The 27,846-nt window shown below is 53.5% G+C and overlaps 9 protein-coding genes across 9 annotated transcripts; 3 read left to right on the forward strand and 6 right to left on the reverse strand.

Moving 5' to 3' along the window:
• Positions 1-1,075: 1,075 nt before the first annotated feature.
• HMPREF1541_05415 (uncharacterized protein) lies at positions 1,076-3,811 on the forward strand (the record flags this gene model as incomplete). The annotated part of the gene is made up of 1 exon (XM_008719755.1): positions 1,076-3,811. The coding sequence occupies one exon, from the start codon at positions 1,076-1,078 to the stop codon at positions 3,809-3,811; it is 2,736 nt and encodes a 911-aa protein (XP_008717977.1).
• A 2,601-nt stretch (positions 3,812-6,412) lies between these two features.
• Positions 6,413-7,579, reverse strand: HMPREF1541_05416 (uncharacterized protein; the record flags this gene model as incomplete). The annotated part of the gene is made up of 1 exon (XM_008719756.1): positions 6,413-7,579. The coding sequence occupies one exon, from the start codon at positions 7,577-7,579 to the stop codon at positions 6,413-6,415; it is 1,167 nt and encodes a 388-aa protein (XP_008717978.1).
• Positions 7,580-8,617: 1,038 nt separating this feature from the next.
• HMPREF1541_05417 (uncharacterized protein) lies at positions 8,618-9,396 on the reverse strand (the record flags this gene model as incomplete). The annotated part of the gene is made up of 2 exons (XM_008719757.1): positions 8,618-9,340; positions 9,391-9,396. 2 exons carry the CDS (start codon positions 9,394-9,396, stop codon positions 8,618-8,620), a joined length of 729 nt encoding a protein of 242 aa, XP_008717979.1.
• Positions 9,397-10,827: 1,431 nt separating this feature from the next.
• On the reverse strand, positions 10,828-15,374 carry HMPREF1541_05418 (uncharacterized protein; the record flags this gene model as incomplete). The annotated part of the gene is made up of 3 exons (XM_008719758.1): positions 10,828-12,292; positions 12,344-13,599; positions 13,656-15,374. 3 exons carry the CDS (start codon positions 15,372-15,374, stop codon positions 10,828-10,830), a joined length of 4,440 nt encoding a protein of 1,479 aa, XP_008717980.1.
• Positions 15,375-16,204: 830 nt separating this feature from the next.
• On the reverse strand, positions 16,205-17,810 carry HMPREF1541_05419 (uncharacterized protein; the record flags this gene model as incomplete). Its single annotated transcript, XM_008719759.1, has 3 exons — positions 16,205-16,939; positions 16,985-17,423; positions 17,527-17,810. The coding sequence occupies 3 exons, from the start codon at positions 17,808-17,810 to the stop codon at positions 16,205-16,207; spliced, it is 1,458 nt and encodes a 485-aa protein (XP_008717981.1).
• Positions 17,811-19,340: 1,530 nt separating this feature from the next.
• Positions 19,341-21,424, reverse strand: HMPREF1541_05420 (uncharacterized protein; the record flags this gene model as incomplete). The annotated part of the gene is made up of 3 exons (XM_008719760.1): positions 19,341-20,834; positions 20,882-21,182; positions 21,228-21,424. 3 exons carry the CDS (start codon positions 21,422-21,424, stop codon positions 19,341-19,343), a joined length of 1,992 nt encoding a protein of 663 aa, XP_008717982.1.
• A 1,167-nt stretch (positions 21,425-22,591) lies between these two features.
• HMPREF1541_05421 (uncharacterized protein) lies at positions 22,592-23,168 on the forward strand (the record flags this gene model as incomplete). Its single annotated transcript, XM_008719761.1, has 2 exons — positions 22,592-22,794; positions 22,856-23,168. The coding sequence occupies 2 exons, from the start codon at positions 22,592-22,594 to the stop codon at positions 23,166-23,168; spliced, it is 516 nt and encodes a 171-aa protein (XP_008717983.1).
• An 887-nt stretch (positions 23,169-24,055) lies between these two features.
• Positions 24,056-24,388, reverse strand: HMPREF1541_05422 (uncharacterized protein; the record flags this gene model as incomplete). Its single annotated transcript, XM_008719762.1, has 2 exons — positions 24,056-24,186; positions 24,244-24,388. The coding sequence occupies 2 exons, from the start codon at positions 24,386-24,388 to the stop codon at positions 24,056-24,058; spliced, it is 276 nt and encodes a 91-aa protein (XP_008717984.1).
• A 1,407-nt stretch (positions 24,389-25,795) lies between these two features.
• On the forward strand, positions 25,796-27,736 carry HMPREF1541_05423 (uncharacterized protein; the record flags this gene model as incomplete). Its single annotated transcript, XM_008719763.1, has 2 exons — positions 25,796-26,824; positions 26,888-27,736. The coding sequence occupies 2 exons, from the start codon at positions 25,796-25,798 to the stop codon at positions 27,734-27,736; spliced, it is 1,878 nt and encodes a 625-aa protein (XP_008717985.1).
• Between the last annotated feature and the right edge of the window lie 110 nt (positions 27,737-27,846).

The raw sequence follows: 27,846 nt of genomic DNA on the forward strand, positions 1-27,846 counted from the left end.
GTCTGGCGATCAATCACACAACGCAGCAGGGCTGTTCGGCTTGCTGACTTTCACCGGTCGAGACAAAATATCCCCCCTTCAAGAGAGGTCTGTTCGACGAGTGCCTGGTCTGCCTCCACGTGTACCGCTGTTGATGGAGCCCGTATGTCGCGTAATATCACGGCGAACAAACCGGCCCGATCTCTGCCCGTTAGCCTGGTCTTGTTCTGCTGTCCAGCGACGCCCTTGGAGCACAGCTTGTGCAAGGTATATGCATGTGAAGTTCACCCGAGAAAGCACCCATGTGCGATCCCGCGGCCAGAGGCGCGACGAGCGTGACTCCCCCACGCGCCGAGTTACGGGCGGTAAGCCGAAAGCGGGCTAGGCGCTGAAGCGTCCGACAGATCCCCGTGGCCACCCACTACCCACCCTCGATCCAGCAAGGCCATCGTCAACCGTCACCCACACTCGTTGCTCCAGCTGCACTGGCTCTGCACATGCACCAGGCAGAACCCTGTTCGTTATCAGCTCAGGGAGAAGTGCGTCCAACAAAACAGTCAACCGGATCCTCTCTCTCGAGTCATCCCTTGTTGACGTGCTGTCTTCAACGTGCCCTTTCTACAGTACAAGCCTGTCTCGTCTAGAAGGCCGTCCGCCGTTGCTCGCTTCTCCGCCATTCCTGGAGATCGCCATTGGCGTCATCGCCCAGGCGGATTGCTCACAAGTCCCAGGCGCATGACTGTTCTGGTACCTGCGCTCAATCCACCAATCACCATCTGCTGTCATATGCTCGACACAGACAACCTTCTCTAATCTGAGCCTCATCTTCCCCATCACCTCCATCCTCCGAATCACCATCGGATATACCCTTAGCTCTATAGCTGCCTAGCTAGAAATCAGGCGTCGACGCCGCACTACATCTCCACCTTCTATCCCTACCGTCTGCCGTGTCCAACGCTTCCTCGCTACTCTCTGCGCTGCCGAATATGGACCATTTCCATCATCACGTCCGCCCTCCTCCGTCCAACCATCGCTAGGCTGAATTCGCTGTTCGAACTATATCCATACGTTGCACTGCTTTCGCTCCGGGCAAGCCATGCATCAGCATCCTCGTGCCCCCCCGGCCTCGGCCTCCCCTGCCTTATCCGACCAGACCAATCCGACAAGAACCAACAATCCTAGAGATCGAGACCTCAACGCCCTACGTACAAATTCTCCGCTGACTCAGGGTTCCGGCTCCTCAGAAGACTTCCAGCCTCGAGAGCAGCACACTGATCCTGCTGCCCAGATGCAGAGGCTCAATCAAGTCATTCAGAACTTCCACACCAAAGCCGCCTTGATCATCCTCCACTCCAGAGTCGACCTTGCCCCTGCCTACGCGAAGAATTCGGACACCAAGCGTGTGAACCGGTGGTTCAACATCGAGCTAGAAGAGACGGATGACTATCGAGAAGACATCAGACGGTGGAAGACATGCGATGTGAAGGACGACAGGCCTCCACCGCTCAACATCGAGGTGTTCCTGACCACCGACACCCTACCGCAGGGACAGCGGCTGGTCATTCTCGATGAAGATGGAAAACGATGGGATGTCATGAATGCCCTTGAGTCCTCCGATTCCCGATACGGCAAGCGACGTGATACCGAATCCACCGAAATCCTTCTCGAGCGGTGGACAATTGAGCTCGGTGACCAAACTGCCCCTCTGCCCCCAGACATGGCCACAGTCCTACCACTGGTCTACAAGAAAAGCATCGTCCTCTTCCGAGCGCTGTTCACATACTGCAATTTCTTGCCTGCATGGAAGCTGTCACGCAGGCTAGGAAGAAGTCGGTCCACCATGGCTATGAAGATTGGCTACAGATTCGTCAGCGGTCAGTCTACGAGCAGTCTGACGCGCTCCGATAACCTCAATCTGCCTCTGACCGACGGCTCCAATGACGTGGTCAGCGATTATTCGTTTGGGACCGCCGAATCCCCTGCCGGGCCCTTCTCCGTTCGAGTCACATATCGCCAGAATTGTGACTTCCGGATAGATGACTCAGAGGAGTTACTGAGTTCCAGATTCCTTGGCACCGATGATGACCTTTTCCGGCCCTCCATGCCAAGTGATCAGGAGAAAAAGGACAGGAGTAGAACAGATATGGGTTCACTGCCTAATGACCGGCGATCGGATTTGTTCCAACGTCCTGAGCTAGGCCACGCCTATGGTAGCTTATCGACTTTCCACCAGGCTGGTATCGGAACCGGCACTAGCCCTTTATCCGCTCTGAGGAGTGCCAAGGACTACAGTACGGCATCTCCTCCTACGCCTGACCAGGCGAGACCTGCGCCACAGCCTCAGCCATCCACCAGCAGCAGCAGCTCCCGGAACTCACTACGTGCACAGGCCGCGGGTCGGAGGAGCTCCTTCAGTTTTCAACCCTTCAAGCAGCCGACCCTGTCTGCATCACCCTTGGGCGCATCTCCACTGGGAACGTCTCCCCGTCTTGCATCCGGCCATGTACCAACCTTGAGCTCACTGACTGAGGAAGCCGCAAGACCAGCGCCCAACGCCCATTCGGTAGCGGCAAGGAAGCCCTCATCGCTATCAGAACATGCCGTAACTTCATCTACCTCTAGCTCGCCAAAGCCTACACCAACTACCAGATACAGCAGCAGCTTCTCGCATCGGCGGGCTCGGTTATCGTCAGGTGGTACGACAATGACCAAGACAGATGAAGATCAGAACAGTAGCGGTCGAGCGAGCGCTGCTTCATCTGCTCAGCCTGGCTCAGGCTTGCTCACGGAAGCGGTCGCGGCTGGTGGTAGTTCAGACTCGATGCAAGAAGATGATGAGAGCATTCAAGATTTCTTGAAACTGCTCGATACGAAGAAAGATCTGCTGAACCCTGAAGATGCAGCAGCTGCCGAAACATCTACCCGACGAACTGCGGCGGCACTTAATCGATTCCATCGCATGCGCGACTCCAATACCGCTCTATCGGACTCGCTGTCATCGTCGATGATGTTACATCGCTCATCAAGCTCTTCGAGCAGACAGTTATCTAGTGTACCTCCTATGGTAGCAGCCACATCCGCGTCGACCTCTTCCTCCCCGGGTAAACCGATCTCGCCGCACACACCTCATACGCCGTTTGCACCATCACGACTTAGCGCTGCATACAGTCACGATGACGATCCGCACGGGATCGCTATAGAGGAAGAGCCACCTTCACCCTCCGAAGCCGCCACGAGCGACACAGCTCAGGCTAGATCGAACACCAACGTTAATGCCATCGACATTCCACACTCCCCCAGACCATTCCTTGACAATTACCGGCGATCCAGTTCTGCTCAGCGGCGGCCACTCAGCGATGAAATTCGTGATGCGTATGGCATGCGCAGTGCTAGTATGGGTGCGCAGGATCGGCGAGCCGCCACTAGAACAGAGACACCTCTGCGAGCTACAATCACCCAGGAGCCAGAAGAGTCACCCGAATTGACGGAAAGGCGACCACAGACAGCCGCTCCGGCACTGGCGGCTGACGGTGCTTCGGAGTCAGGCTCGGGTTCGCACTCTGCCATTCCTTATCATCCAAGACGCGCTCGCGGTTCAGGGCGGGGCGCGACACCTCCCCATGGATCCACCTCCAGCTTTGGCGGAACCGGCAGCGCTGACAAGAGTGCGGGCGACAGCGGTAGTGCGAGTGGGAGCTGGAGAGGGCACGGACGCATGCGTCCGGGCAGTCGGCCAGATAACACGCTCACCATGGACGAGGATGAGACGGAGTTGTTCCCATTCGCAATGGAACGGAGCGACTTTCAGAGCAGCGGTGGAAAGGAGACCTGACAAGGGAGGCAATGATGGCGTTTATGGGAGAGACAAGTTCGGTTCGCCCTTCACTTTTGAAGGCGATATGGGAATGGATAAATCGTGGGCTTTTGGCACTCTCCTTTCAGCGTTTCAGCGAACATGTCTTGCTAGTTTTGGGTGTATATTTCACGGACAAGATCCAAAGGCCATAGCCCCGGATGCGGAGGTCACGCATGGCAAGGACGGGGGGCGAAGGGGCGGGCGGCGGCAGCAGCATGCATGTATCGACCTCGTGCCTATGACTGGCGTTCAGGCATGTTGGTAACATTGCATGGCATGGCAGAGGGTCAGCACACGACCGGTTCCAGGGCACAGAACCACGAGCGTCCTGGTCAGCACTCAGCAGGCAGGTGGGCGGCCGTCTGTTGAACCCAGAAGCGGAACAAAGCAGAAGCAGAACAGAATGTCAAAGCCACATCGGCGTGGAGTACGGCACAGGGATCTGGATAGACAGACGCATTTTTTTCGATGGCCTCCCCTGGCAAATCCGAATTATTTTGGACGGGTTGAACTTGCTAGCAGCTACTTATTGTGCCCATGCAAAGCAGTCAACTGAATGAAGATCAACGATTGAATGTCAATTGGGTGAGGACTGGAAGACTCGCTACTGTATGACACCCACTTCGCGGCCACCCATCCACAGAGTCATCCCACTTAACGGAGAACAATCCTTAGATCCGAGCTGGTTTCCACCGTAAGATTGTCAATGTATACTCGTAGGCGAGGTTGCACTGCACCGCATACATTACATGCTTCCCACACACCCCGGCGACTCTGATTCCCGATTCCCGAGTTCGCAAGTTCCACAACGTAGGCATCCAGCTTCGAAACATTCTCCCTGCCAGTCATGGGGCCACGGCTCGTACGGATTCCGAGACGAGTTCGCCCTTGACATTAGACAGTGCAAGCCCGTGTGATGTATCATTTGCTTCACTCTGGTGGTGGCTGATTGTTACATCGGCTGAGCAACAACAGTGTAAACCTTCTCGCACCTGGGCTCCGATATGACGAACATGCCATCGAGGCAGCTCTGGCCGCCATACTGTGTTCTTGCGCGCGACTCAGACGTAGGTTGGCGCGGTTATCGGCGGAAGCTTTTCCGTGGACGCAATGAAGCACGAGCTTCAGTCTCGAGATTTGTCCGTGCGTGGGCGTAGCTCAAGTGACATGAGGGTGTTTGGAGGTCGACTGACATGAGCCCAGAGGAGTAGCAAAATCCATTTGCATGATGGCACTTTCGAGCGTGGCATTGGTAGTACCGAGTTTCATCTAGCATTTATCGATGGACCGCAATCTGGAGAGTCGTTTTGCGGTAGACTGAGATGGCATTGGCGTTGAGTACTCGACAGACAGCGTTTAGACTCACGTTGATTGAAAGTGATTGAAGCAATTAGGCATCAGGTAAGAATGTAGTGGTCTTGACCTGGACTTGACTTCTTCCCCATATGGGAATTATCATGAAATCATGAGAGAATGTTGGAGTCTTCTCTTTCTCCGCAGCAAACTCTGAGAAAGCAGCTCGACGAGCACCGGCAACGAATTTTGTCCTCATGTCTGTCGCTCTGCATCCTTCAACGCTGCCTTGGCGGCCACTCATTCCAGGGAAAGTGGAATTTTCCAGAAGGCGGCGTGAAAGGCAACTAGTACGAGTAGACCCACCTACAGTCACTTTAGATCAGGAGTCATCCACGTAGAGTCACTGCCTTCACAATCCTGCCGCTTCATTCTCCAGGAAGACACTATTGCCGTCAGTAAGGAGATCATCACCAAAGCTAATGACTTTCTCAAGCGCTTTACGCGACTCGCCCGCCACGAGATCGATCGCAATTTCGCCTACTCCAGCCACACCGTCCGAGGCACCGACATACGACAAATTGGATTCCTCTGAGGTCATGGCTATCTGATACTCCGTTAGTGAGTACGCCTTCCGCAAGTATAGCACGACCCGGGTGTAGAAGGTTATCACGGCAACCAAGACCAGCAAGACCACCCTCAACATGACGGAGAAGACTGACAACTTCGTTGAGGGTGTTAGTGCTGGGTGCAGAGACAAGCCTCTGCATGAGAGCGATCCAAGTTGTCAGCCCGGAGCCAGACAATGCTCGCCTCAAGGATGCCATGATCAGTCATCCTGACAACGTCTTTAGCCCTAGTATTGCCGTCTTCCTCACTGACCAGTCACTGAAGATGTAAGTGTTTGTGATCTCAGCTGCGCTCACCCACTAAGGGTCCTCAGGATCAAGACAGCCCCCCTTCTGTGGCCAAACTGATTGCCAGTGGTATCCTGTACAACGTCAAGGCCATCCTGCCCGAGTTCCACGAGATGCTCGACCTCCTCCAGAACGCCATCATGATTCTTCTACTGGTTGAGAAGACCTTATGGTGTTTAGTGCTTGGAATGACCTGTTAGAATCTGGATTGGGGAAAACGTTGCTATGGACTGGTGTACGTGTCTACGCACAGGCTCATTTCGAGAAAATTGACCCATCAAGCTCGGTGAATTTTATCTCAACCGGACATTGTGAAATCTATGCCAAACCCTTCAATGCCTCTTGATACTTTGTCACATGCAATTCTTTACAGGCATCGGACCTCCACGACAACCTGCCCCGCACTCTGAGAGCTGACCGCTTGCTCAACACCTCCCAGTAGAGCATCAAAGTCTTGCATGTCGCCGGCAACCACAGGAAAGCTTTGACTTATTAGGCCGCGAATTGTGAGCACGAGAACATCTGGTCTGGCACCTGTTTCGAGGAAAAACGCTGCGCCGGCCTGGTTGAACAGCTTCTGGTCATTGTCGCATGAACTCCATTTGCGAGTGCGGAGTTGTGTGCCGCTGGTGCTCACGAAGACAACGTCGATGTTGTCGATGGAGGTTGTTGTTGGAACGACGATGCACGCGTCGTTGTCTTCGCTTCTGTCGTCGCCGTTTTGATCTTTGTCGCCGCCACTTCTGGCCTTCTCAGTCTCGCTCGCATACTCGATGTCGCCCATGTCGGAAACGTCCTCGTCGGTTACGTGATTAGTGACACTCTGTGAACCAGATTTCGTTCTTGTGCTCAAGCTGAGGCGTCCAGGAGCAATGGGCTCATCATCCGACTCAGACCAGTCATTGCTTCTGGGTCGATTGGCTGGCTGCGGGAATGTGCGTCGAAGGTTGAGTAACAAAGTTGGCCCATTTGCTCGAAGTCCAGCGTCTTCGTCGTCTTCGTCAAAAGCAGCCGATTCTACAGCATCTGACTCCATTAGCCGGGCGTACGCAATCAGTTGACTCGACTCACTGGCAGTCCTGGTGACACTATCCTGCTCTCGGGTCCGTTGTTGGCGGGCAGCCTTGACGAAGTCGGGCTCCTCGAGCGCTTTGTAGATCAGAACATCGTCGTTTTCGTCTCCCCCGAAATCATGACTCACGCCACGCCAGAACTTGAAGTATTTTCGTGGCTTAGTAGGACAACGGCCGATGATAATTTCGTCAAAGTCTGGTGAAGACGCAATGAGGATACCGAACTGCCTTCCTTGCTCTTTGAAACGCGGATAGAAGGTGACATTCACTTCCTTGTCAGTACCCTCGATCCAGTAGTGGTATCTGCGCCCGTTGTGATTGCTGTTGCCACCTTCATTGAATTTGACAAGCCCTCTATCGCGCAAAAAGATCTGCTCTCGGTATTTGTATTTGGTATCAACCACACTGAGCATGGCTTCAAGATGGAGAAGATGTGCTGGCAGTGGGATTTCGTTGGACATGGCGGCGCACCTGTTGATGTGGTCCAAGTTGGAATTTGGCAAGAATAATGGTAGCTTTAACAAGAAGAGATCCGATGGCTCTCTCATGGCACTGTGCGGTAGGTATTTGCCAAGGCAAAAATCAATTGGACAATTGAGGTGACACAAGGTCTACTCATCCAAGGAGCAAACGGACTGTGAAGCAGAACCTGTTGGGGAGGTTCTACTTCAAGTCTGCTTCATTGAGGCGGCAAGCACGTAGCCACAAGAAACATAGGTGTGACTGTGGTGCAGACAATCTTGAGCTTTCTACGAGCTTGAATGCGAGCGAACAATATTGCGTGAGCATCGCTGCATCAGTGCTTCTTGAGGTGCTGAATAGGTGAGCTGCTACTAAGTCGCAAAAGGCTCATGGAAGTCTCATATGTATATTGTCAGTAGCTTATACACGCACCACCCACTGTGGGCCGGCTCGAGTACTGGGGCCGGTTGCCCAGATTGTCCAACGAATAGACATTTTAATGGCACATGAACGAGCAGCAGCACTGCAAATTCGCTCCTGTCCTTAGATGCGGCCTTCAATTACCTCCACTTGACGTTCAGCTCTACTAGCTAGCACAGCTATAGAAGGAGCCCATTCTCTCGATCGCTTGGGTGCACTAACAACGGCTTCAGCTCTTGAGCACCCTCTTTCGATGCACTAGCCAAGCTAACTAAGCCTCCCGCGTCTGGTGCTTCCGCAAATCCCAAATCATCAGCGATTATGGTCCTAACCGCATCTACCTCCCGTGGAAGACCTCTGCCGATCTATCGTCTAAACTAGTGGCGAGCCTACCTGCCACAACTTGCTTGTTTAATTCCATGCAGGTGTTGTAGCAGAAGTGCGAATGGAATTGAGAGCCTGTATTGCTGGGAAAGTCCTTGACTTGAATAGCATTGATGGGGCCTTCTAGGTCGTTAATGGTGAGGAGGCTTTCGAGCACTCTTGAAGGAACGTGTAGCATGGTAGTGTCTATGTGCTTGGGTATGTTGGTACTTGGAGTGGCACAACAACGTGGCTCACTCCGTTCCCGCGGCATCGTGTACATGCTGCTGGAGCTCCTGATTGAGTTGCAGTGCGAGATGCTCATCGTCAGAGTCTCTGTCGGACGCAAGCTCGTTGTCTGGCACGGCTAAGTTCGCTCCAATTGATACCTCCGAGTCGGTTGGCATAAGAGAGGCTGGCTGCATACCGCCCAGTGCTTCAGGAACATGCATGTGGAAATAGGTCCCAGTGGCAGGCTCCTCGAAACCGTCGTCCTTCCAGGGCAAGAGCTCGTCCTCCTTCTCATAGATGCTCAACAAGTAAACCGTGTAGCGGGCAAGCTCGACATAGACAGGCATCTCAACAGCTTTGACAATTTCCCACTTCTTGCTTGCCCATCCATGCTCTCCACCAGCCCAAGGCCGAAAGGCGCCAGGACCCGACGAGGATCCAATCAGCACAGGACTCGTAAGGGAAGGCGCTCTTCCTACAAGAACACCGACTTTGCCGCCGGTACCTGTGCCCTGCTCGTAGAACTTAACCGCAAGCTCTTCGCCGGTCAGTAAGAACCAATAGCGCCATGATTTATCGGCTTTGCGACTCTCCTTCCTGACAGAAACTACCGCAGGTCTGAGGAGCAATCGTTTCCGTAGATCATCATGGCGGCTGATCTGGTCGACCTGTGCTTGCAGGCTCGGGGGTAGGTCGTTCGGTAGAGACAGCCCAGACAGCTCAAGGAGAGTTTTTGGGGTTCGTTGCTAGCATATGTTTAGTTCTGAATTTGGAAGGAATACTTCTATGGACTTACTGCCATGCTAGCCGGGAGTATCTGTTGGATCAAAATGCTGAGTGGCGCTGGCAGATTCTGATCACCTTCAAGCAAGAGCTGCAGAGCCGGGTGTTCCTGCTCTTTGCACAACTTTGTGGACCGGACCATTAAAAGGAGTTGGGCAAGAAGCAAACAACTCTTCAGCTTCTGCAAGTCAATCAAGGTCCAAAGGGCTGCCTTAATGAATTCTTTGATAGAACAGTAGAATGCAAACAACTCAACACCGTCAATATGTGGGCGAATACTGCAGAAAGCTTTTGGTAAGGCTTGGCTGCGACTGCATATCAACCACTCTAACTATTAAAGTCTCTGCAAGACCTGTTACTTCTTTGCGAACATTGTTCTCCCATGCCCTTCATTGGCTTTCAAGCTAGTACCTGATCGGCAGCTCCCGTCGATCTCTCTGTCCCTTTTCCATCCTTACTCGACTGCTCGAATAACTCGGGTTAACCGCTATCATGATCGAACTGATCCTCGTTCTTCCAATCGCGGGCTCAAACCAGTTCGTCTTGGCTTTCTCGCGACCACACTTGACTACTCTACCAGTTGAAATCAGGTGCATGATCCGCGAGTACTCGCTTGTAGACGTGAGAACTGTGCTGTTCGTTGGAGGCAATTATCACCTGGCATACACACCTGCTGAAGCAACCGAGAATGATGTGGCTGGCGGTGTGACATTGCAGTCGAGATTCGATCTGCTCGAGCGCAGACCTTATTCAGAGGAGGAGCCTCTCCAACAAACAATGATATAATAAGCACATGGACGATGCAGGGCCTCAGTGTGTTATGAGAGACTATTCACGGTTCACCTATCCCAAAACCAAAAAACGTCTTGTGGTTGGTCTCACGGAACAGATGTCTAAATAAACTTATGCGCCAAGACTTTCACTGCCTTTCAAGTTTTAAGTGTGGCACAGTTGTACAGTCTTCCACCACCTGTCTGACTTCTTACACTATTCACTGACTTTATGCTCTTAACTAATGAACCTACACGCCAGCTACTGTTCCAGTCTATTTCCGTTCTAGAAGATACATCAGACCTACTTGAACCAGAATTCTCAAGTCCTATTCCTAAGCCCTCTAAGTTCCCAGAAAAGCTCAGGTTGTAGATTTCAGCAACCTATCCGAATTTAAATCTATCATATATCTATTTGGATGGTACTACAGTACAGTACACTCAACCTATACATGTCTAAGTAAGCACGTACATAATTTTTCCGCTCCCGCCCCACGCATATCTCAATCGTTTGCCAGACCCATGTCAACCATGACCAACGCCATCCATGCGTCCTATGTTTTCCACATACAAAAAAGTTCATCCCGATCCACAACAATTGCAACCACCCATGCCCTCTCCGCCTTCTAGCCCACCCCTGGGCCAAACCACACCTGCGAAACCGTGTCCATGTATAAAGCTCACTCCTTCTCCTTCTTCACCTCCATAGCCTGCCCCCTCTTCCGCGACGGCACCCTAAACAGCCAATAGAACCCCACCGCCGCCGCCAGATTAACCGCGACATAAACCCACAACAGCCCAAAATTCCGCCACCGCCGACCAAAGTCCGCATTGACCGTGGCCAGAAACTGGTCCGTGCTGTCCAGTGGACAATACTCGCACCTTCCCTCCACGCCCGGGTCGAGCAAATACCCACCCGAAACCTCCATGTACGGCCGCATATAGTTCTCACAGGACACGCCAGCCGGACTGTTGAAGCTGAAATACTCGTTGGCCGCGCAGCGAACGGGCGCCTGGCCGAGGGTCGTCGAGAGTAGGCCGTCGACGAGATACGTAAAGGGGTTGACGCGGTACATGAAGATCCAGAAGCCCGGCAGCACATCGGGACCGGCGAGGATGCCGCAGAAGGCGTAGAGCATGATGCTCAGAATGTTGGCGATGGCGGAAGCCACCTCGTCGCTGTCCACGCCGGCGATGATGGCGTGCGCAAAACTGCTCGCGAACATGAATGATGACCACACGAACAGGAAGGTCAAAAAGCCGCGTGAGTGGACGGCATCGGTCCATTCGGCGTTCTCGTACAAGCCCATGGGGTAGTACCAAAGGATGAAGCAGAAGATAGCTGCGAAGGTGTTCCAGATGAGCTCCACGAAGACGTTGGACAAGACGAACGCGGCCCAGTGGTAGGTGCGGCTCTGGCGCTCGCGGGATTCGTAGAGGGTTCTCTGCACGACGAACATTGGTATGATTTGAAGAATGAGCTGGATCACCACGAACAGGAAGATGAAGACGCCAAACAGCTGGTTTTGGAGGCCCTGCCGCGTGTTTTCGCTGCGAAAGAAGGAAAACCCGATGAAGATGGCGGAACCCAGTGTCAGCAGGGCTTTGCTGTAGATGTAGGACGGACTGCGGAAGTACTGCTGAAGAGTCCGCTTCAACACGAGTCGTAGTTGAGAGGTGAAAGGGGCGGCAAATTCGGCAAACTCGGATCCTGTCATGGCGCCGGATTGAGCAGTGGTAATTTTCGTGAGGCCTGTGAGACTCGCGAGCTCTGACTGAACACCGCGGTAGTCAGCGCTTTCGCGCCACACAGCAGGCCAGTCAATGTCTGTTTGCGCGCCTGGTGCAGCTCCAATGGTCTCCAGCATGTACTCGGCAGGATTGACGCCTTCCGCACAGTCCGGCCCACCATGGCGCATGAAGTAATCGATGAGCGTACGCGAGTTGGGACCAATATCGCCAAAATAAACGGTCTTGCCACCTTTGGCGAGAAGCAAGAGGCGATCGAACCGCTGGAATAGCATAGCTGAGGGCTGATGAATGGTACAAAGAATCGCTTGACCGCTTCGTGTGAGTTTCTCCATTAGGTTACAGATTGACCATGAGGTCTGGCTGTCAAGACCCGATGTAGGCTCGTCCAAGAAACTGCGGCCACTCTGTTAGTGCGCGGATGAAATTGAGGAGCAAGGGACTCACAGCAGCAATGATGGCCTGGCCGCCATCTCCACACCGATTGTCAGCCGTTTGCGTTGCTCAACGTTCAGTCCAGATCCCGCCACACCGACCACGGCATCAGCGTAATCTTCCATATTCAATAGGCTGATGACCGTGTCCACATAAGCAAGCTTCTCTGTTTTGCTGTACTTTTGTGGCTGGCGGAGCAAGGCGCTAAACTCTAGAGCTTCTCGGACCGTCGATGAGTGGAGGTGTAGGTCTTGCTGTTGCACATAGCCGGTCTTGCGCTGGAAGGAAGTATCTCGAGTATTTCCATCGACCAGCATCTCTCCAGTTATGACACCAATGGTAGTCCTGCTTGCGAGCACATCCAGGAGTGTCGTTTTGCCCGCACCAGATACACCCATCAAGGCGGTCAAAGTACCAGGCTTCACCCAGCCGTCCACTCGATAAAGGATCTTTCTTGTCTCGCCCTTTACCTTGATTTCGTAGCTCACATCCTGCCAGTGGAACACTGAGGTCTGCTTCTCCACCTCGCGAACATCCGCTTCGATGTCTAGATCCGTTTTCTCGTTCTGGGCGAGAGAGCCGGTTGGAGTCCGTTCCTCGTCAACCTGCTCACGCTTGGCCTTCGCTTTTTGCATTTTACCACGTCTGAAGACCAGTACCTCGCCTTTGGAGCGTTCTGCTGCCACCAGCTCTGACACGATCAGATGAAGTGCCGCCAGTGCGATCGTCAGGCCAACCAAGACACCGAAGTTCCGCCAGCGGTTGCTGTTCTGGTAGCTGTATGTGTCGAAGACATACTCAGCACCTGTGACGGAGGTCTGGCCGGGTCGCGCGCCACCTACCGCACAAGCCTGCTGGTCAAGCGCAATGTCTTCGTATGCGGAACCAGACGGCACGAATTGTGAGCACGAAAAGTTCCTGCCGTTGAACTCGTTGACCATGATGCTTTCGAAACCATAACTGACAGGGTTGATCCAACGCATCCAACTAGCCCATCCGCGCATGTAGTTGATGGGGACGGCGAAACCTGTGTATAGAACCATGCCCAACAGGATGATTGCAGAGGGGGCAAGGGCTTGAGCGATAGTCTTAGTGAGTGATGCAAACAGCCGAAAGAACATGCTCATTGAGAGCGTCAGAGTAAAAGAAATGAGCAAGAAAAAGAAATAGGCCGATGGCGTGCGACGTAGGTTTCCCATGAAGTACAGAACGGAGTTGACCAGAAGAGCGTTGACAATCTTGTAGGGAAGGTCGAGGATCATAGAAGCCTGAAATTTCTGTTAGCACCTGAGGCTGTAGACTGTAATGCTGCCGGTGAACTCACAATAGCCTCTGCGGACGGGTGATAGAGTGCATACCGGCTGTGCTTCTCCACAATGGTGCGTTTGGCGTATAGCCCAATGATTTCCAATATGCTTCCGAACGCATTTAATAGTACAAGCATGAAGAGCAGTGCTCCTCGTCCGAAGAAACCAGAGGTGTCGTTGGGCAGGTTGTAGAAGACCGAAGCGATAATGAGCGCTTCGAAGAAGTTTCCAATCAACATTACCAGCGTGACAGACGGGTCGGTCTTCAGTTGCTGCCAGCCTCTCCACATGCATAGTTTGATCTGCCGCCAGTAGCTTAAGGTGTAAGGACTGTTTGCCCGCTGGTAGTCCGACTTCTCGTCTTTTCTGATGGCCGCGAACTTCTCGTAGCTGGCGCCCTCTAGAGGGTGCTCAGCATTATAGGCCTCGATCTCGACGAGCAATCGCTGTCTTTCAGCACTCTGCTGCCAAGCTCTGGCAAAGTCTTCGGCTGTTCTGGGAACACGACCTTCAAATCCAGGCCTGATGATACGCTCAACAGGATTCGTCATCGACGTTAAGAAGTCGGGAGTAGTCTGCGATGCAGGACACTGAAATCCGAGGCGCTCAAAATAAGCCTTGGCAGAAGACGCGGGGCCAAAGTAAATCTGTTGGCCCTGATACAAGAGTGTGACTTTGTCGAAGATGTCGTACGCAGCCTGCGGCGCTTGGTAGATTGCTACACACGATGTGCAGCCGAAGACATCGCCCTGAATACGTAACGTCTTGCAGAACTCGATAGCATTGGCACTATCAAGACCCCTCGTGCTGTTGTCCCAGCACTGCAGCGGAGCGTTGCTGAGCGTTGCTTCTGCGATTGTCACACGCTTTCGTTCGCCCCCAGAGACACCGCGGACAAAGTCATTGCCTACGCGGGTATCTTTGGTATGGCTGATACCAAACATGGTCATGATAACATCTCTCAGGTGCTCAGCGTAGTGCTTTGGAGAAACACCGTTAGGTAGCGAGTACGGCGTCCGAGCCATGGCGGCGAAGTAGAGTGTCTCGTTAACAGTCAGTTGAGGAAAATGAGCGTCCACCTCTGCAGTATAGACGGCTTCCCCACGGAAAGCAGAGTTCATCTTTGTCGATGGGATACCATGATAATTGACAAATGAATCGTCCGAAACATTGAGGCCATAAGTATCGCCCGCAATTGTCTTCAGCAGTGTACTGCATCCACTTCCCGGCGGGCCAAGCACACAAAGCATTTCCCCGGGCTTGACCAAGCCCTCCACTCCACGTAAGATATCAAGCCGTCTCCTCTTGGCGCCAGCCAGTCGAGCAACAAGGGACGGCAGTTTCAAGAAGACGTTGCCAACGCTCTGCTGGTAGTCCGTTGGGCTGCCATGGCCAAAAACGTGAAGGTTGCGGAATGCGACCCCCGCGACCCGCCTGGGTGCTGACGCATTTACAGCATTGTAGAATGCCTTTGCCCATTCCCTAGCGCGAAATCCTGGGGCATTAGGATCCAAAGATCCGCCCACTTCGGCGTGGAAGGGACTTTGATCGTTGTTTCGTTGAGAGTGACTGGTCAGCCGTCGAGCTAAGTCGAGAATCTCGTCGTCACGAGTGATGGGAGCAGCGTGCTCCTTCTCCTTCCCTAGCGAGCTTGCAGTTGATGTTCTCGACAGGGCGCCTGCTGGGGTGGTATCTGTCGAGATCCAAAGGCCTTGGGCCTCGTTGTTGGCTGCCATTGACCTCGATAGGCGGATATCTGCTTAATGGCCAGGTCCGTCTTCTCTCCCCGGAGTCGCTATGTGCAGCAGCTCCTCACTGGGGTTGGAGCAAAGCTGTTTAAAGAGCGCCACAAAGCTTTACGGTGGCATGAGATTGTGCAGATGCAACAGCACCAGCAGACGAGGCAAGTAATATATCAGACGTGACGCCAGATAGCCGAGCAGAACATCCGAAGGCACCAGAAAGGCCCGGAGACGGTAGATCCCGCTGTGAGTCGACTTCTCCAGCGTCCGAAAACCCAGCATGTTTTGGCCGGTTCTTGGCAAACTCCGAAATGAGAGGAGCATTTGTAGGGTGGATGAATCATCCTAGTCTTCATCGCCGCCAGCGTCCGGGCAGTCTACTCAGCCAAGAGCACGACTTCGTAACGGCTTGCAATGATTCTGGGCTTTCGGACTTTCGGTGGTCCATGAGTCCGAACTTGTGAGCAATCACCTTCTTGGCAGCCTCCCCTAGGGCCAATCGCAAGGTGGACCGCCCGTGGCGCGCTGCCGGAATATTCGTAGGCGGGCTTCCACACCACTGCACAAGATTTTGCTAGTTTGACAAAGCCTTAGCACAGCGGCGAGTGAAACTATAATCGGCGACAGGCCGTCATATAGCAGGCTGCTCGCGTCTTCTTCCTTTTCAAGGAAATATTAGACTCACCGTCAAGACCATCATGGCGCCTTCGTATACCCCTACGAAAGACCATGCAAAGCTCATGGGATTGTCCCCTCGGGAATGATGCCGCCGAAAAAGGGATGGCCAATAATCTCCGATCATTCAGGGACAGCGTTGTACATGTTTACCAGCCATAGTTCCAGCCTCGTTCTGCAAACTGTTCTTCAATCGCCTGCATGTATTCAATCGGCCTGAAGTCGGGCTGAGCAGCAGCATGCTGAAAATCTGCTGCGGTTGAAAAGTGCATGCCCTCGTGGTCCGGTAGCCACTGCGCGAACTCAGGCTGCTGTAGAACCAATGGTAGGCCGCGAGATACCGAGTCAGCCATATGTGCCTGTTCGATGCTGAGCAAATGACCGGAATTGCTCCTTTCGGGCCAGGCGTCCTCCCAGGGCGTCGTCGAGGACATATCCTGCCTCTGCTGCATGAACTTCGTGACTTGATTCAGCGATACAATGGCTTTGGCTATCGGTATCCATTCGAACCGCGACTGCGCTGCTCTCACCATGACCGTTCCTATTTTGTCGAGACGAAGTACGTCTTGTTCGCAGTCCGCAGGATCGTCGCATTTAAGTATGTGGTAGTAGAGTGAGAAGAACGCGCGGAAGGGATAGAAGGCGATACAGTACATGTACAGCGCACCGTGAGGCTTGCTTGAATTGCGCAACATCTCATCAAAGTTGATCGTCGTGTCCAGGATAAGGCGAGCAGCTCGTTTGGATCTTTCCGATACCATAGGCTCCGCACCACTTTGTCGCAGCTTGTCCATTTCTAGAAGGATATTGAGTGTGCCAACGATGGTGTCAGCACATAGCCAGCTGTCCATCGGCTTTTTGGCATAAGATTCCATCAGGAGAGTCTTCTAAGCGTCAGATACTAGTGATTCGTCACAGCGATTACTTACGAGCTGCCAGTCATCGATCATCTCTTCAATCTCGTCGCATAAAGAGTCGACCTTTTTCTGAAATTGATGAGATTTCGTGCCTCCATCAATGATTGAAACTCGGTCATAGTGCTCGAAGAACTCCTTCGCCACAAAGAGAACACGCTGCCAGATCGTGTTGACGATCGTGCGCCCAGCCCGGGGTCGTTGATGCGTCACATCGGTCGCTGGCGGTACTCCAGAGGACGCGACGCTCGCCTCGGAGCTGATCGACGACGGCTTGTTCGCAAAAAACCGAAAGAAGATATCAACAAGAACGAGCTGCCAGAAGCCCAGACGTTGATTATCAATTTCAGTCTTCGTGAGACCGACCATGTCCAGAGCATTGAGACGGTCCAAGCCTCGCTGCTTGACAAACTCGCATGCCTGTCTATGAAATTTCCAGGCGAGTGTATAGTCACTATGGGATTGAGAAGCTCGAGTTAGTACTTTCCATCACGAGAAATTGGCCGCGATTGGTACTTCCGGAAACTGGCTGTAAACTGTCAAATAAGAGTACTCACAAGCTGATTGCGGTCGTGAAGGTCATCAATGACGAGGCGATTAGATCAAGCATTGTTCCACTGGCACATGCCTGCCAAGCAGGAACGGCGTGAAGGCACTGTAGATACAATCCGCGAGCAGTGATTTGTGATCTTGGTCCGCCCAGGACTCCGCCGTGGAAGATTAGGTTATAGTAGACGAGACGTGCAGCTGGCTCTACTTGAACCAGGGGTGAATTGATGACATCGCAAAGCGACAGCATAAACTCAACATCCAGGAGCGAGGTAAAGAACTCGCCTTGCATGTTTTCCAGAGCATCTACGGTTCGTCAGTTGATGTTGAGTTCCCACGATTGGCCAGTGACACGCTTCGCGCTTGATAGCTTCGAAAATGCGATGTACCAGGAGACATACCTCTGACAGCCTCTCTCGCTTCTTCTCGACTCAAGAGAGTGGTTGTCGTCTCCCACCTGGGAACACTGTGCATGCTGCTGAAGTCTGTGAGTGCCCCATCCAGCGCAGTAATTGCTTCCATGACAGGCGAGTCCACGCTCAAATGGCCGCGATCGTTGAGCTGGCTGATGGAGAAATCCTTTATTGCGCGGAGTTCCTTGCCCAGCCATTCTAGCCCAGCAGTCAGTCTGTGATTCAAATTTGCTGAGTTTGCGCCTGAATTGTGCGCATTTGGGCGAGGCTCATACCTTCCCTAACATCCGGAGAATTCAGCTTGGAAGTGCTGCTGTCATCTCCGGTCGAGCCAAGCAAGCTTTCACCCGAAGCAGGGGTACTCACAGCTGCTGAACGGGCATCAAATTGCGGAGTAGAAGTGGTGACTAGAGAGCTCGAGCCACGGAGCGCCCGCTCCAGGGTGATAATGCGCTCGTTGAGGGATGTGATGACTTGTGTCTCGCTGGGATTCGAGTCAATGCCGGTCCGGGATGGAAGAGATGCACTGACCGAGCTTTATGTGATACGCGCGGCTTGCGTTCAGCGGTAGCGCAGACTGCATTGGCTTTAATACACCTGGCACATGGATTGGCCCTATTGCAACGCAGCTGTTCAATGCGGGTTAATGAGAGGTAGGTTTCGCTGGCGGGTCGATCGCACCTTCTTTTCCTTGCAACGGACACACTATACAGTCAGAACAGTGTCGCCATGTGCGTAGGTACCTACCGAGAGCTCCATGATGCGGCGACTGCTTCGCTCTTTCCTGGCGTGACTCACGCACTCTCATCGGCCCCGCTTCAATCCTGATCCTGTCACACACTTTCAAACTGGTTGCTGGCGGTAAGTGGGCATTGCAATGGAATACACCGGCGCCCGATCGGCAGACGATATAGTAGGCTGGATCTTCTTCGCTTACTGTGGCTGTGTGAAATGAGGTTGCCTGAAGTCTTGATCGCTAATGTTGCATCAGCGCCCAGCCTGGCCTAAGGCAACGGACCCCAGCGGCGGGCGACTCCCCGAGCGGCATCGCCTCGCCAAGGGCAGCACATTGTAAGCTCTTGTCCAGCGTTCCATGCAGCACATCACCCGCCATCAGTGTCTATCATATCTGGTCAATGGAAAGAAATTCCAAACATTAATCGCTGGCTCCTGGGTTAGGGGATTGGCAGCTCTCAAGTCCGTTTAATCATAGCATATCATTGCATTACCGTGCGTGTACTCGTGTTTTAAAATTCCCGTCGTTTACTTCCCAGCCTCCACCTCCACACCAAATCCAACAAGTGCTTTTTTGGTCTATCTTATTAAAACCTTCCTCCCAAAGAGAGTGTCCCTCCGATCTCGAGTTCCTCAACACACCTCTTCTCCTAAATTTGACCATGAGCGTCAAATTACCATCCCTTCCACCTGTGTCCGCCTCTCGCGTACTGGACCACTGTGGCTGTCTCAGTCACCGTCTGGGTCACATTGCCCAGGTAAACAGTCTCGGCGACGCAAGCAGTAGAGCTTGTGAAGGGCGTTGTGACGTTGGGTGCGAGGTAGGCACTGCTGGTTGTCATGTTCAACGAGGCGGTGGTGCTGGTATAATCGGGTGATGCAGTCAAAGAAGTCGTGATGTTCGCGGAAGTGGTGATATTGGGATACACGCTCGAGCTGGTGAGGGAAGCGGTGGTGTTGTAGTAAGGCTGAGTGGTGGTCGTGGTCTCAATAATGGTTGGCTCGACAGCGAAGCTTGTGGTGGTGTTGCTGTTGTAAACACTGGTGAAGTTCTTGACATCGCCCCATCCGCCCCATGTGGAGGCAGTAGTAGCGGCAGGAGTCGTGGTATTCGGGTACACGAGTGGGGTACCAGTGGCGGAGGAGCTCGATGAAGTGGTCGAGGCGCACTTGGGATCGGCCTTGATCAACAGCGCAACGGTTGTGGAATCTTCGACGGGAGTGCTGGTGCTCTTGAGGAGCTTGCACCGACCCGCTTTCCACACGATACCCACGCAGGGGGTTTCGCTGTCGGCAAAGTTCTGATAATCGCAGGTTTCGGAGCATTTCTCAGCAGTAGGTGTCCAGAACTGCTCTGACTTCACATCCTCCTTGCCATAGTCGCGTCCGCATACGTACTCATAAACGGTGCATCTGTCTGGGTTTTCCGAAAAGATATCACCATTCTTGCAGCCAGTAGGTGTGGCCGTTGCAGACGCGGAGGTAGTCTTAGTGGTGTTGTAAACCGTCGGCTCAATCTCATAGCTGGTAGAACTTGTGGTCATATCCCAATCGGGCCACTCCATACCCTCGGAGGTAGTCGACTGCGATGGCGATGCGGTTGTTTCCTGCTGTGTGGGAGAGTCAGGCAGGAGAGAAGTAGAACTGCTGCCATCGGTCGTGCTCGAGACATTGCTCCAGTCGGGCCAGTCGGGCCAGTCCATCACCTCCGAGGTAGCTGACGGCGAGGGAGATGTCGTTGTCTCCTGTACAGTTGGCGAGTCGGGGAGGAGAGAAGTAACGGTGCTGCTTGAGGTCGTGCTCGCCGAGACATCCTCCCAATCAGGCCAGAACATGTCGGTTGAGGTCGTGGGCTCATCGAAGGTGTTGCTGCTTGAGGTCTCCGTGGTTTCCTCTGAAGTGCTGCTGCTTGAGGTCTCCGTAGTTTCCTCCGAAGTGCTGCTCGACCTTGTGCTGGAGAAATCCCAGTCAGGCCAGACCATGTCTGCGGAGGTCGTAGCCTCAGGCGTCTCCGAGGTGACAGTGACGGGCACTGGCGCGAAGGAAGTAGCAGATCTGCTGGTCGAGATGATCTGGGTGACATTCTCGTAGACAGTCACGGTCGTTGTGCCAGAAGTGACGGTAGCAGTAAAGACCTCTGCTGTGGCGAATCCTTCTTCGGTTTTGACCTAGCTTATTTAGCTGCTGCACTATGCTTGCTCGTAGATGAACTCACCTCAGTGGTTGTGCAGATTTCAGGGATGGCGCGGAGCGAGATACTGCCAGCTGCGTTGCCACAAGAACAGGCGCTGTAAATCTTGCCGTATAAATCTGCACTGGTTGCGCCTGATGAAGCAGCTTGTCTCCTGATGGCATCACGAGCCCTGACCAGAAAGTTGGCACTCGTGATCTGGGCTTCAGCGGCAGCCCTCTTGCCAAGTTGCATCTGGACCATCGTGTCGGTTCTCGTGACTGTAGCTTGAACGGTCGTGTCGGTAGATACAGTGACAGTTGCAGTGATAGCTGCGCTGAAGGTTCTGCGCTTGTTAGCCTTGTGGAAGCCCAGGGGCCGGACTACTTACTCGGTGTTGGTTATGGTACCAGCACAGTATGAAGGGGTCGGTTTGCCCAGAAGGCTGGCACAGAAGGTTTGTGCGTCGGCATTGATTTGTGTGTTGCTCCAGAGACCGTTGAAGACTGGGTCATAGTAACAGGACGGGCGTGCCTGGCGTTGCTCGAGAACACGGGCCGAGCTGAGTGAAAGAATGGACAGGCCCATGGCCGTTGTAAAGAGTGACGAATGCATGGCGACGAAGGAGTGGTCGCAAAGAGATGTAAAGAGTGACTAGGAGCTGGTGAAAGCGAATGACTGTGCTGATTGTTGAAAGTGAACAGGGCACCTTCCAGCTCTTATAGATTGTCACTGATGACCATCGTGTAAGAGTGATTTCTCGTCCTTGCCTCATGGCAATTTCCATTCAGCGTTGAAAGTTGATATCCCAACGCAATGTTTCAACTCCCCGCCCCCTCGAGCTGTTTTGGAGGCAGGTCAAGAATGAGCTCCTGTCGAGTATCGATAGGGGGTCGGTTATCGCTGTTGCGCCAGGTCCTGAACGTGCGCCGCCCACGTGTCGGGCGGGCCGGGACAGGGCTTGGCAGGGAGTTGAGATGAGGGCTGCAAGGGAAAACCAAGAATACTCTTTGAAGGAGAGACATGTCGTAGAACGTTGCCCGAATACTGGCCGATAAGAACACGATCCTTCATTCCATCGTTTTGGAGATGGGGATAAGGCCCCGGCCAGAAGCATCATACGAAAGGACTTACCGTTTGTGCCGCTGTCTTCTGCCGTCAGCTGCTGTCGTCGGCGGTCTGCTAGATGTCCCATGCTTGCAACAACAGCATATGAGTCTTACTCAAGCATGTCGGGAATGCACGAGACAGAGACGATACGACAACGCCATTTTTTCTGTCGACCTGACGGCAGACCGTTGCCAGCAATTTCCCCCTTACCAAAGTGGCGGGCTGTCGATGGGGTATGATCCGAGACACCTCGTGGGAAAGACGCTCGAGCAGCAAAAGGCACACTGCGTAGGGTCAAGGGGCGCTCCGGCCAGATACAAGGGTGAGATGCAAGTGACACAATGTAGAGTAAGGGGAGACGGACAATTTGGTAGCTTACCGTTCCTTGGCATGGACGTTGTCGGTCGGCGATAGGTTTCTCCGCAAGCCGTGTTGTGGACTCGGTTGACTCGCGCTGCGACATGACTTCAAGCCACCAATGTACAATCAGTGACACAGTGATACCGACGCTTGAAGGCACTAGCCGACAGATTTCCAGTTGGCAGACGGCGGTGGCTGACAATGACCTCTTTGTCTACATCCAAACGATAGAACGCCTACGGTCTTCCTTGCACCATCCTAGCCCCCCTACCACGACTGAGCGCCATGGGCGCATGCCTCTCGTGCTTGGGGCTTCGCAGCTCCCCGGACTCCAGCGACCGTGCACGACTGCTCGACTTCGACTACCCCCATAACAGCTATGGCACGTGGGGCGGCAACGCGGTTCCCCCGCCCGACCATGGAATTAGCGCTGAAGAGGAGCGGCGGCTGCAGAGCGCATGGGACGGCATAACGCAGTGGGCAGGAAAGTAAGGCTTTTGCAGCCACGCGGTGCAAAGACCAAGATGCTAACCAAGCTTCTTTCTGCAGCCAAATCGTCGAAATCTTCCCTTCGCAGCATCGCGCACAGAACCTCAATCTTACGCAGAGCCAGCTGTACGATAGCGCCGCGGAAGAGGGGAGACCGAACGGCGATGGGCCTTCCAACGGCCTATCCGAGCAGCTGCACCACGACATCCTGTTATCAATGATTCCCGGCGACAAGTCGAAGCGATCGATACGGATCTTCCCCGCGTCGCGACCGAATTCGCGGTCGACGCAGCGGACGAATGGCCAGACAGACCACAAAGTCAAGGAAAAGGCGTCGGGAATCTTCGTCAAGTTGAACGTGAACCTGTCTTGATCCCCGCGACCGAGCAGAAGACCTCCCTCTTCTTTGATCAACACTACTGTTGCGGCATCGAATCTGTTGGACAAGAGCAAACCCATCATCTGCCTCACATACGAGCGGAAGTGGCTTGCTCCTAACAGTCCAAATGGATTGAGGACTCCGGCGGGTCACGAGCTATAGTGCTAGCTCGGGTATTGGCATCAAGTACTGGCGTGCCATTCTGGGGTTTTGGATGTCACATGTTCATGAGCACGGGGGCAGAATATCGCTGCACATCTTTGTGGCTTTCGCATTTGTTTAGGATGAAGCCACCATCCCACAGAGGTATTTGCTCGCTGGCATAGCGAGGCGTTGGTTGAGAACAATACTTCCAGCCAAGGTTTCCGGGGACGTTTTGGGACGATTACGGCACGACATTTCTCATGTACACATATCATCACGATGTAGGAATAAGACTCTGAATATTTTGGAACTCGCATTTTGATTGATTATGCTAAGCCAAGTCAATGGCATCCTTGCGAGGCACGCAGACCCTACGCTGGGTAGTTTGACGAGTTTTGTCATGCTCTCGCTGGTTGCTGTTGTGCTTGGTGTGCCGGAAACAAAGAGGGGTATCATATCGTAGCGCTGGAGACCGCTGACTATGCATTGCTGATCCTACACAGCTTCATTGTCACTTCTCTGTCAGAATTGAAATGAGGGTTGTGGCGTATTAAAGGGTACGGTATCTCGTGTTCGTCCGTCGTTGGGACTCGCTTTGTGGGGTATTCGCAGTTTGAAAATCAAAGGATGGTTCATGCCGCCTGCTATGTCTACGCAGATCGTTCGGTAGCATCGGCGTTTGGGTCCGGAGGCCGGGCGCAGTCACACTTATGGCAGCACGTATTGCCGCACGCATTCTATGGAGCACCAGCAGGGCTAGCTGTGGTCTTCGGAGCGGCGTCGGCAACCTGAGCTGGGGGTGCAACTGGAGCAGCAGCTGGGGCAGGAGCGGCGGGTTCGGGAGCCTTTTGATCAATGGGACCAACGCCTGAGAAAACGTCAACGAGGGTGGTCTTGTCAGAGAGGCGTCTGATCCTATTCGTACCTGCAGCGGGAGCGGTGGGCTCGCTAGTAGATGGCGCGGCGGCAGTGGTGGTCGTGGTGGGCTTGGGGATGGCGGGTTCGGTCTTGGTGGGCGCAGTGGTGGAATCGCCCTTCTTCTTGCGGAAGAAAGATTTGAGCTTGTCCATTGCGTCAAGAGCTGGGTGTGGTCTTAGTAAGGGAGTTACAAGGTGCGATTTGAATGAAGGAGATGGGTAGAGAGGCAGAACGCACGGATTCCGGGCATCTTATCGCTTTATAGGCAATTCTGAGTGGGCAGCCGGAACTTCACGGCTCGAGTCTTACGAGTGAAATGATAGGCAGTCGCGATGGAGGGTTGGCAATAAGGAAACAGGCGGCAGACTTACCTTGAGGCTATCGAATGTGAGATAATCGTAGGGCGGTCTTGTGACGCAAAAGAGGGGGCTGTGCAGAATTGCGCAACGCCGCAAGAACCTTGGTTTGAAACAGTCTTATAGTGTGAAGTTCGTATCACTCAGTGTTCAAAGCTTCGCGGTGACGCAAAGTGTCAAGTCAGCTTGCTGATCGCTGATCGGCTACCCCACGCCTAACTTATCAGGGTGAGGTGCCCGCACCATGGTCCGGGCTAAGCCGACCTAGAGCCTGCAGCCCTTCGCACCCCAGGCTTCCCTACTACCTGTTCTACCTAGGTGCAGTCGTCTGTCCGCATCTGAGACTGCGCATTATCGCAACCTGATGTTGTCAGTGGCATTCTGTTGACAACACTTGAGATTTGCAAAACCGAATGCTGATAGGATGCGGAGCGCTGATACACTCGGATGCAGCAGATGTGCTTCATTCCGCCGACCACGATGATGTTTGATACTTTCACGGTGCCCTTTGGACGCCTTCTTGCCTTGTTGTTCAAATTGGATGTTCCAGATCGGATGGGTCTGCGCCGCATGAATCCTTCGCGCTAGAACGTTGAAAATTGGGCAATCTGTCCTACTATTGCCACTGGAGGATGAGAACACCTATGTCTCGATACCAGGAGACAACGTCCCGTTGCTACACTCCTGCTCTCTGTAGATACGAGCACGATATATGCCTGAGAACGCCACCTGCAAAGTTCTTCTCGTCTCACAGGACCTCAATGACCATACCTTCCAAGGGGTCTTTGTTTGGGATGGCACCAGGGACCTACCTACCTACCATGATAGGTAGTAGATATGATATCTTGGCACGATGGCCTTCCCCGCGCCTTCCTCAATCCAATTTGCAGCGACGTACCACGTGCAGCAGCAACTCTGACTCTCCTGGATGCACACGCCCATGATGTCCCCTCCACGTGGGAGTAAACGAAATAGCTCCACGTCCTCTGTGATCCGCTCCAATCTCACAGCCTGTGACCGCTGCCGACGGAAGAAGAAGCGATGTGATGGAAGAATACCTGTAAGCAGCCAATTGCCAACCGCCACAGGTCCGGTGACTGATAGTACTATGAGGATAGCAGTGTCGCCTGTGCGAGTCCGCTGGGGTAGACTGTGTCGGCTATGACGCCGTCAATCGCACCAGTGTGCCCAGAAGGTTCGGACATGTTCCACCCCCAAGATGAGACAGCATGCTTACTCTTGGTGACAAGCTATGTGCTTAGTCTGGAGGAGCGCGTTGCATTCCTTGAGTCAAAGCTCCATGAACGCGGCATCTCGGTGGATGCTGCGAACGAGGTTGATATCCCGCTACAGGATTCTGCATCAGCCAGAAGCCCAGATCTAGATGCGCTTCTGTCGGTCGACCAGAACAACCTACCGCCCATAAATGTTCACGGAGTTGGGACACGAGTGACAAGTGCAGGTGCAGCTACAGACGTGACTAAGTACCGCATGTCGGCACCAGATCCTACAGAGCAACCTAGCCTTTCCGATTTGTTCTTATCAGGTCTTGCCCACAGGCCATGTGCCGCTGGTAAGGAAATGGAGGGAAGCACATCCGAAGAATATCTGCCACCGGACGTCTTAGGCGAGCTCGACAACTCCCGACTGGTGCTGCCTACGAGGCACGCAGCCCAGAGCCTCACCAAAGCATACTTCCGGTTCGCGAATCTAAGTCAGCCGCTACTCTATGAACCGCATTTTCGACAATCGCTCAGCTACCTGTATAGTATGCCGCTTACCATAGACTTCAACCGAACGCATTGCGACAAGAAGGCAAAGTTGGCCAGCTTTTTGGTGCTTGAAGTATTCGCAGTTGCGCTCCTTGTCCTCCAGAAGCAAGACCCTTCCAGAATACCCACGTCACTAGCAGATCGATATCACCGGACAGCCTCTGCCGCATTGGCTAGTGCGAGCCTGCCAGCTACTATCGAAGGTGTCCAAGCCCTGCTGTTGATGAGCCAGTACTTCTATCATCATCCCACCGAGTGGGCAGTCTGGAAAACTGTCGGCGCTGCTATCAGACTAGCTGTCGAGCTTGGGCTCCATCAAGAGCCCCCGGATGGCCAACTGGATTTCCTAACAACAGACATCAGGCGTAGGACCTTTTGGGTGGCATACGCCTTGGATCGGAACATTGCTTACGCCCTGTGCACGCCGACATGCCTGGCAGATGGCGCCATCGATACGCAAGTACGTAGCCCCTCACTCTTATAAAAAACCCAAAAAAACAGGTTTGGTTGACTGCCGCAAAAGTTTCCGAGCGACATCGATGACGAATATATCACTGCCGATGGCCCGCTGGTACCGCCGCATTCCCAAACCGGGCCAAAGTGTGTCAATCTTCACGTTCTCCGCTTCCGGCGGATTCAGTCGGAGATGCAAACAGTCCTATTTCAGAGAACACCGCCCGGCTACGTGCCAATCGATCTGATCCAGTGGAGGCACCAGATGCACCGGCAGATTCAAGACTGGTACAACTCTGTGCCGCGTGATAGCTTTTCACCTGATCACCAACGCAAGGTCGTCGAGAACTTCGATTTGACGTATTTCCGAGCCCTGTTATACCTCTACCATCCGTCAAAGAACCTCCCAACCCAGGACGACACTTCTCTGGCTGCCGTAGCAGATTCTGCAGCTCACATGATCAAGCTGTATCGACGATTCTTTGATGAGCGGCGTCTGACGATATACTGGCAAGCTGTTGATAGCCTCTCAGCGGCTGGTACTGCTCTTTTGCACAGTTACCGAGCATCGCAGCAAGTACGGAATCAGATTGGCCTGGGTCACCTACAGATGCTTATTCAAACATGTTCTTCTGTCCTTGGTGGGATGGTTGAGCACTTTCCCATGTTCCGGAATAAGAGGGACTCGTTCGATGCCACAGTCTCAAGGTTCTTGACGGACCTGACGACTGAAGTTGGCGATCCCCCCTCACAGGCGAAACACGGGATGGGCCCACTGATTTTCATTCGATGCATGTTCAGAGCTACAGTGGTAGCCAAAACCTCTCAGATGAGTACCGAGACTCGCGCCCAAGCGCCCTATCTTACCAGCATGCACAATTCAATGCTGTCAACACGTCATCCAATGCTCAGGCATTGAGCCCACCAGGAGATGGCTCTGAAGCTGGCGCTGAGCGGCCGATCAGTGGAGAACCAGAGCCAGCAGCACTATCTTATGCAGATTTCGAGAGTGCAGCCTTTGACTGGGAT

The sequence above is a fragment of the Cyphellophora europaea genome (assembly GCF_000365145.1).
Source record: "Cyphellophora europaea CBS 101466 unplaced genomic scaffold supercont1.5, whole genome shotgun sequence".
NCBI classification, from domain to species: domain Eukaryota; kingdom Fungi; phylum Ascomycota; class Eurotiomycetes; order Chaetothyriales; family Cyphellophoraceae; genus Cyphellophora; species Cyphellophora europaea.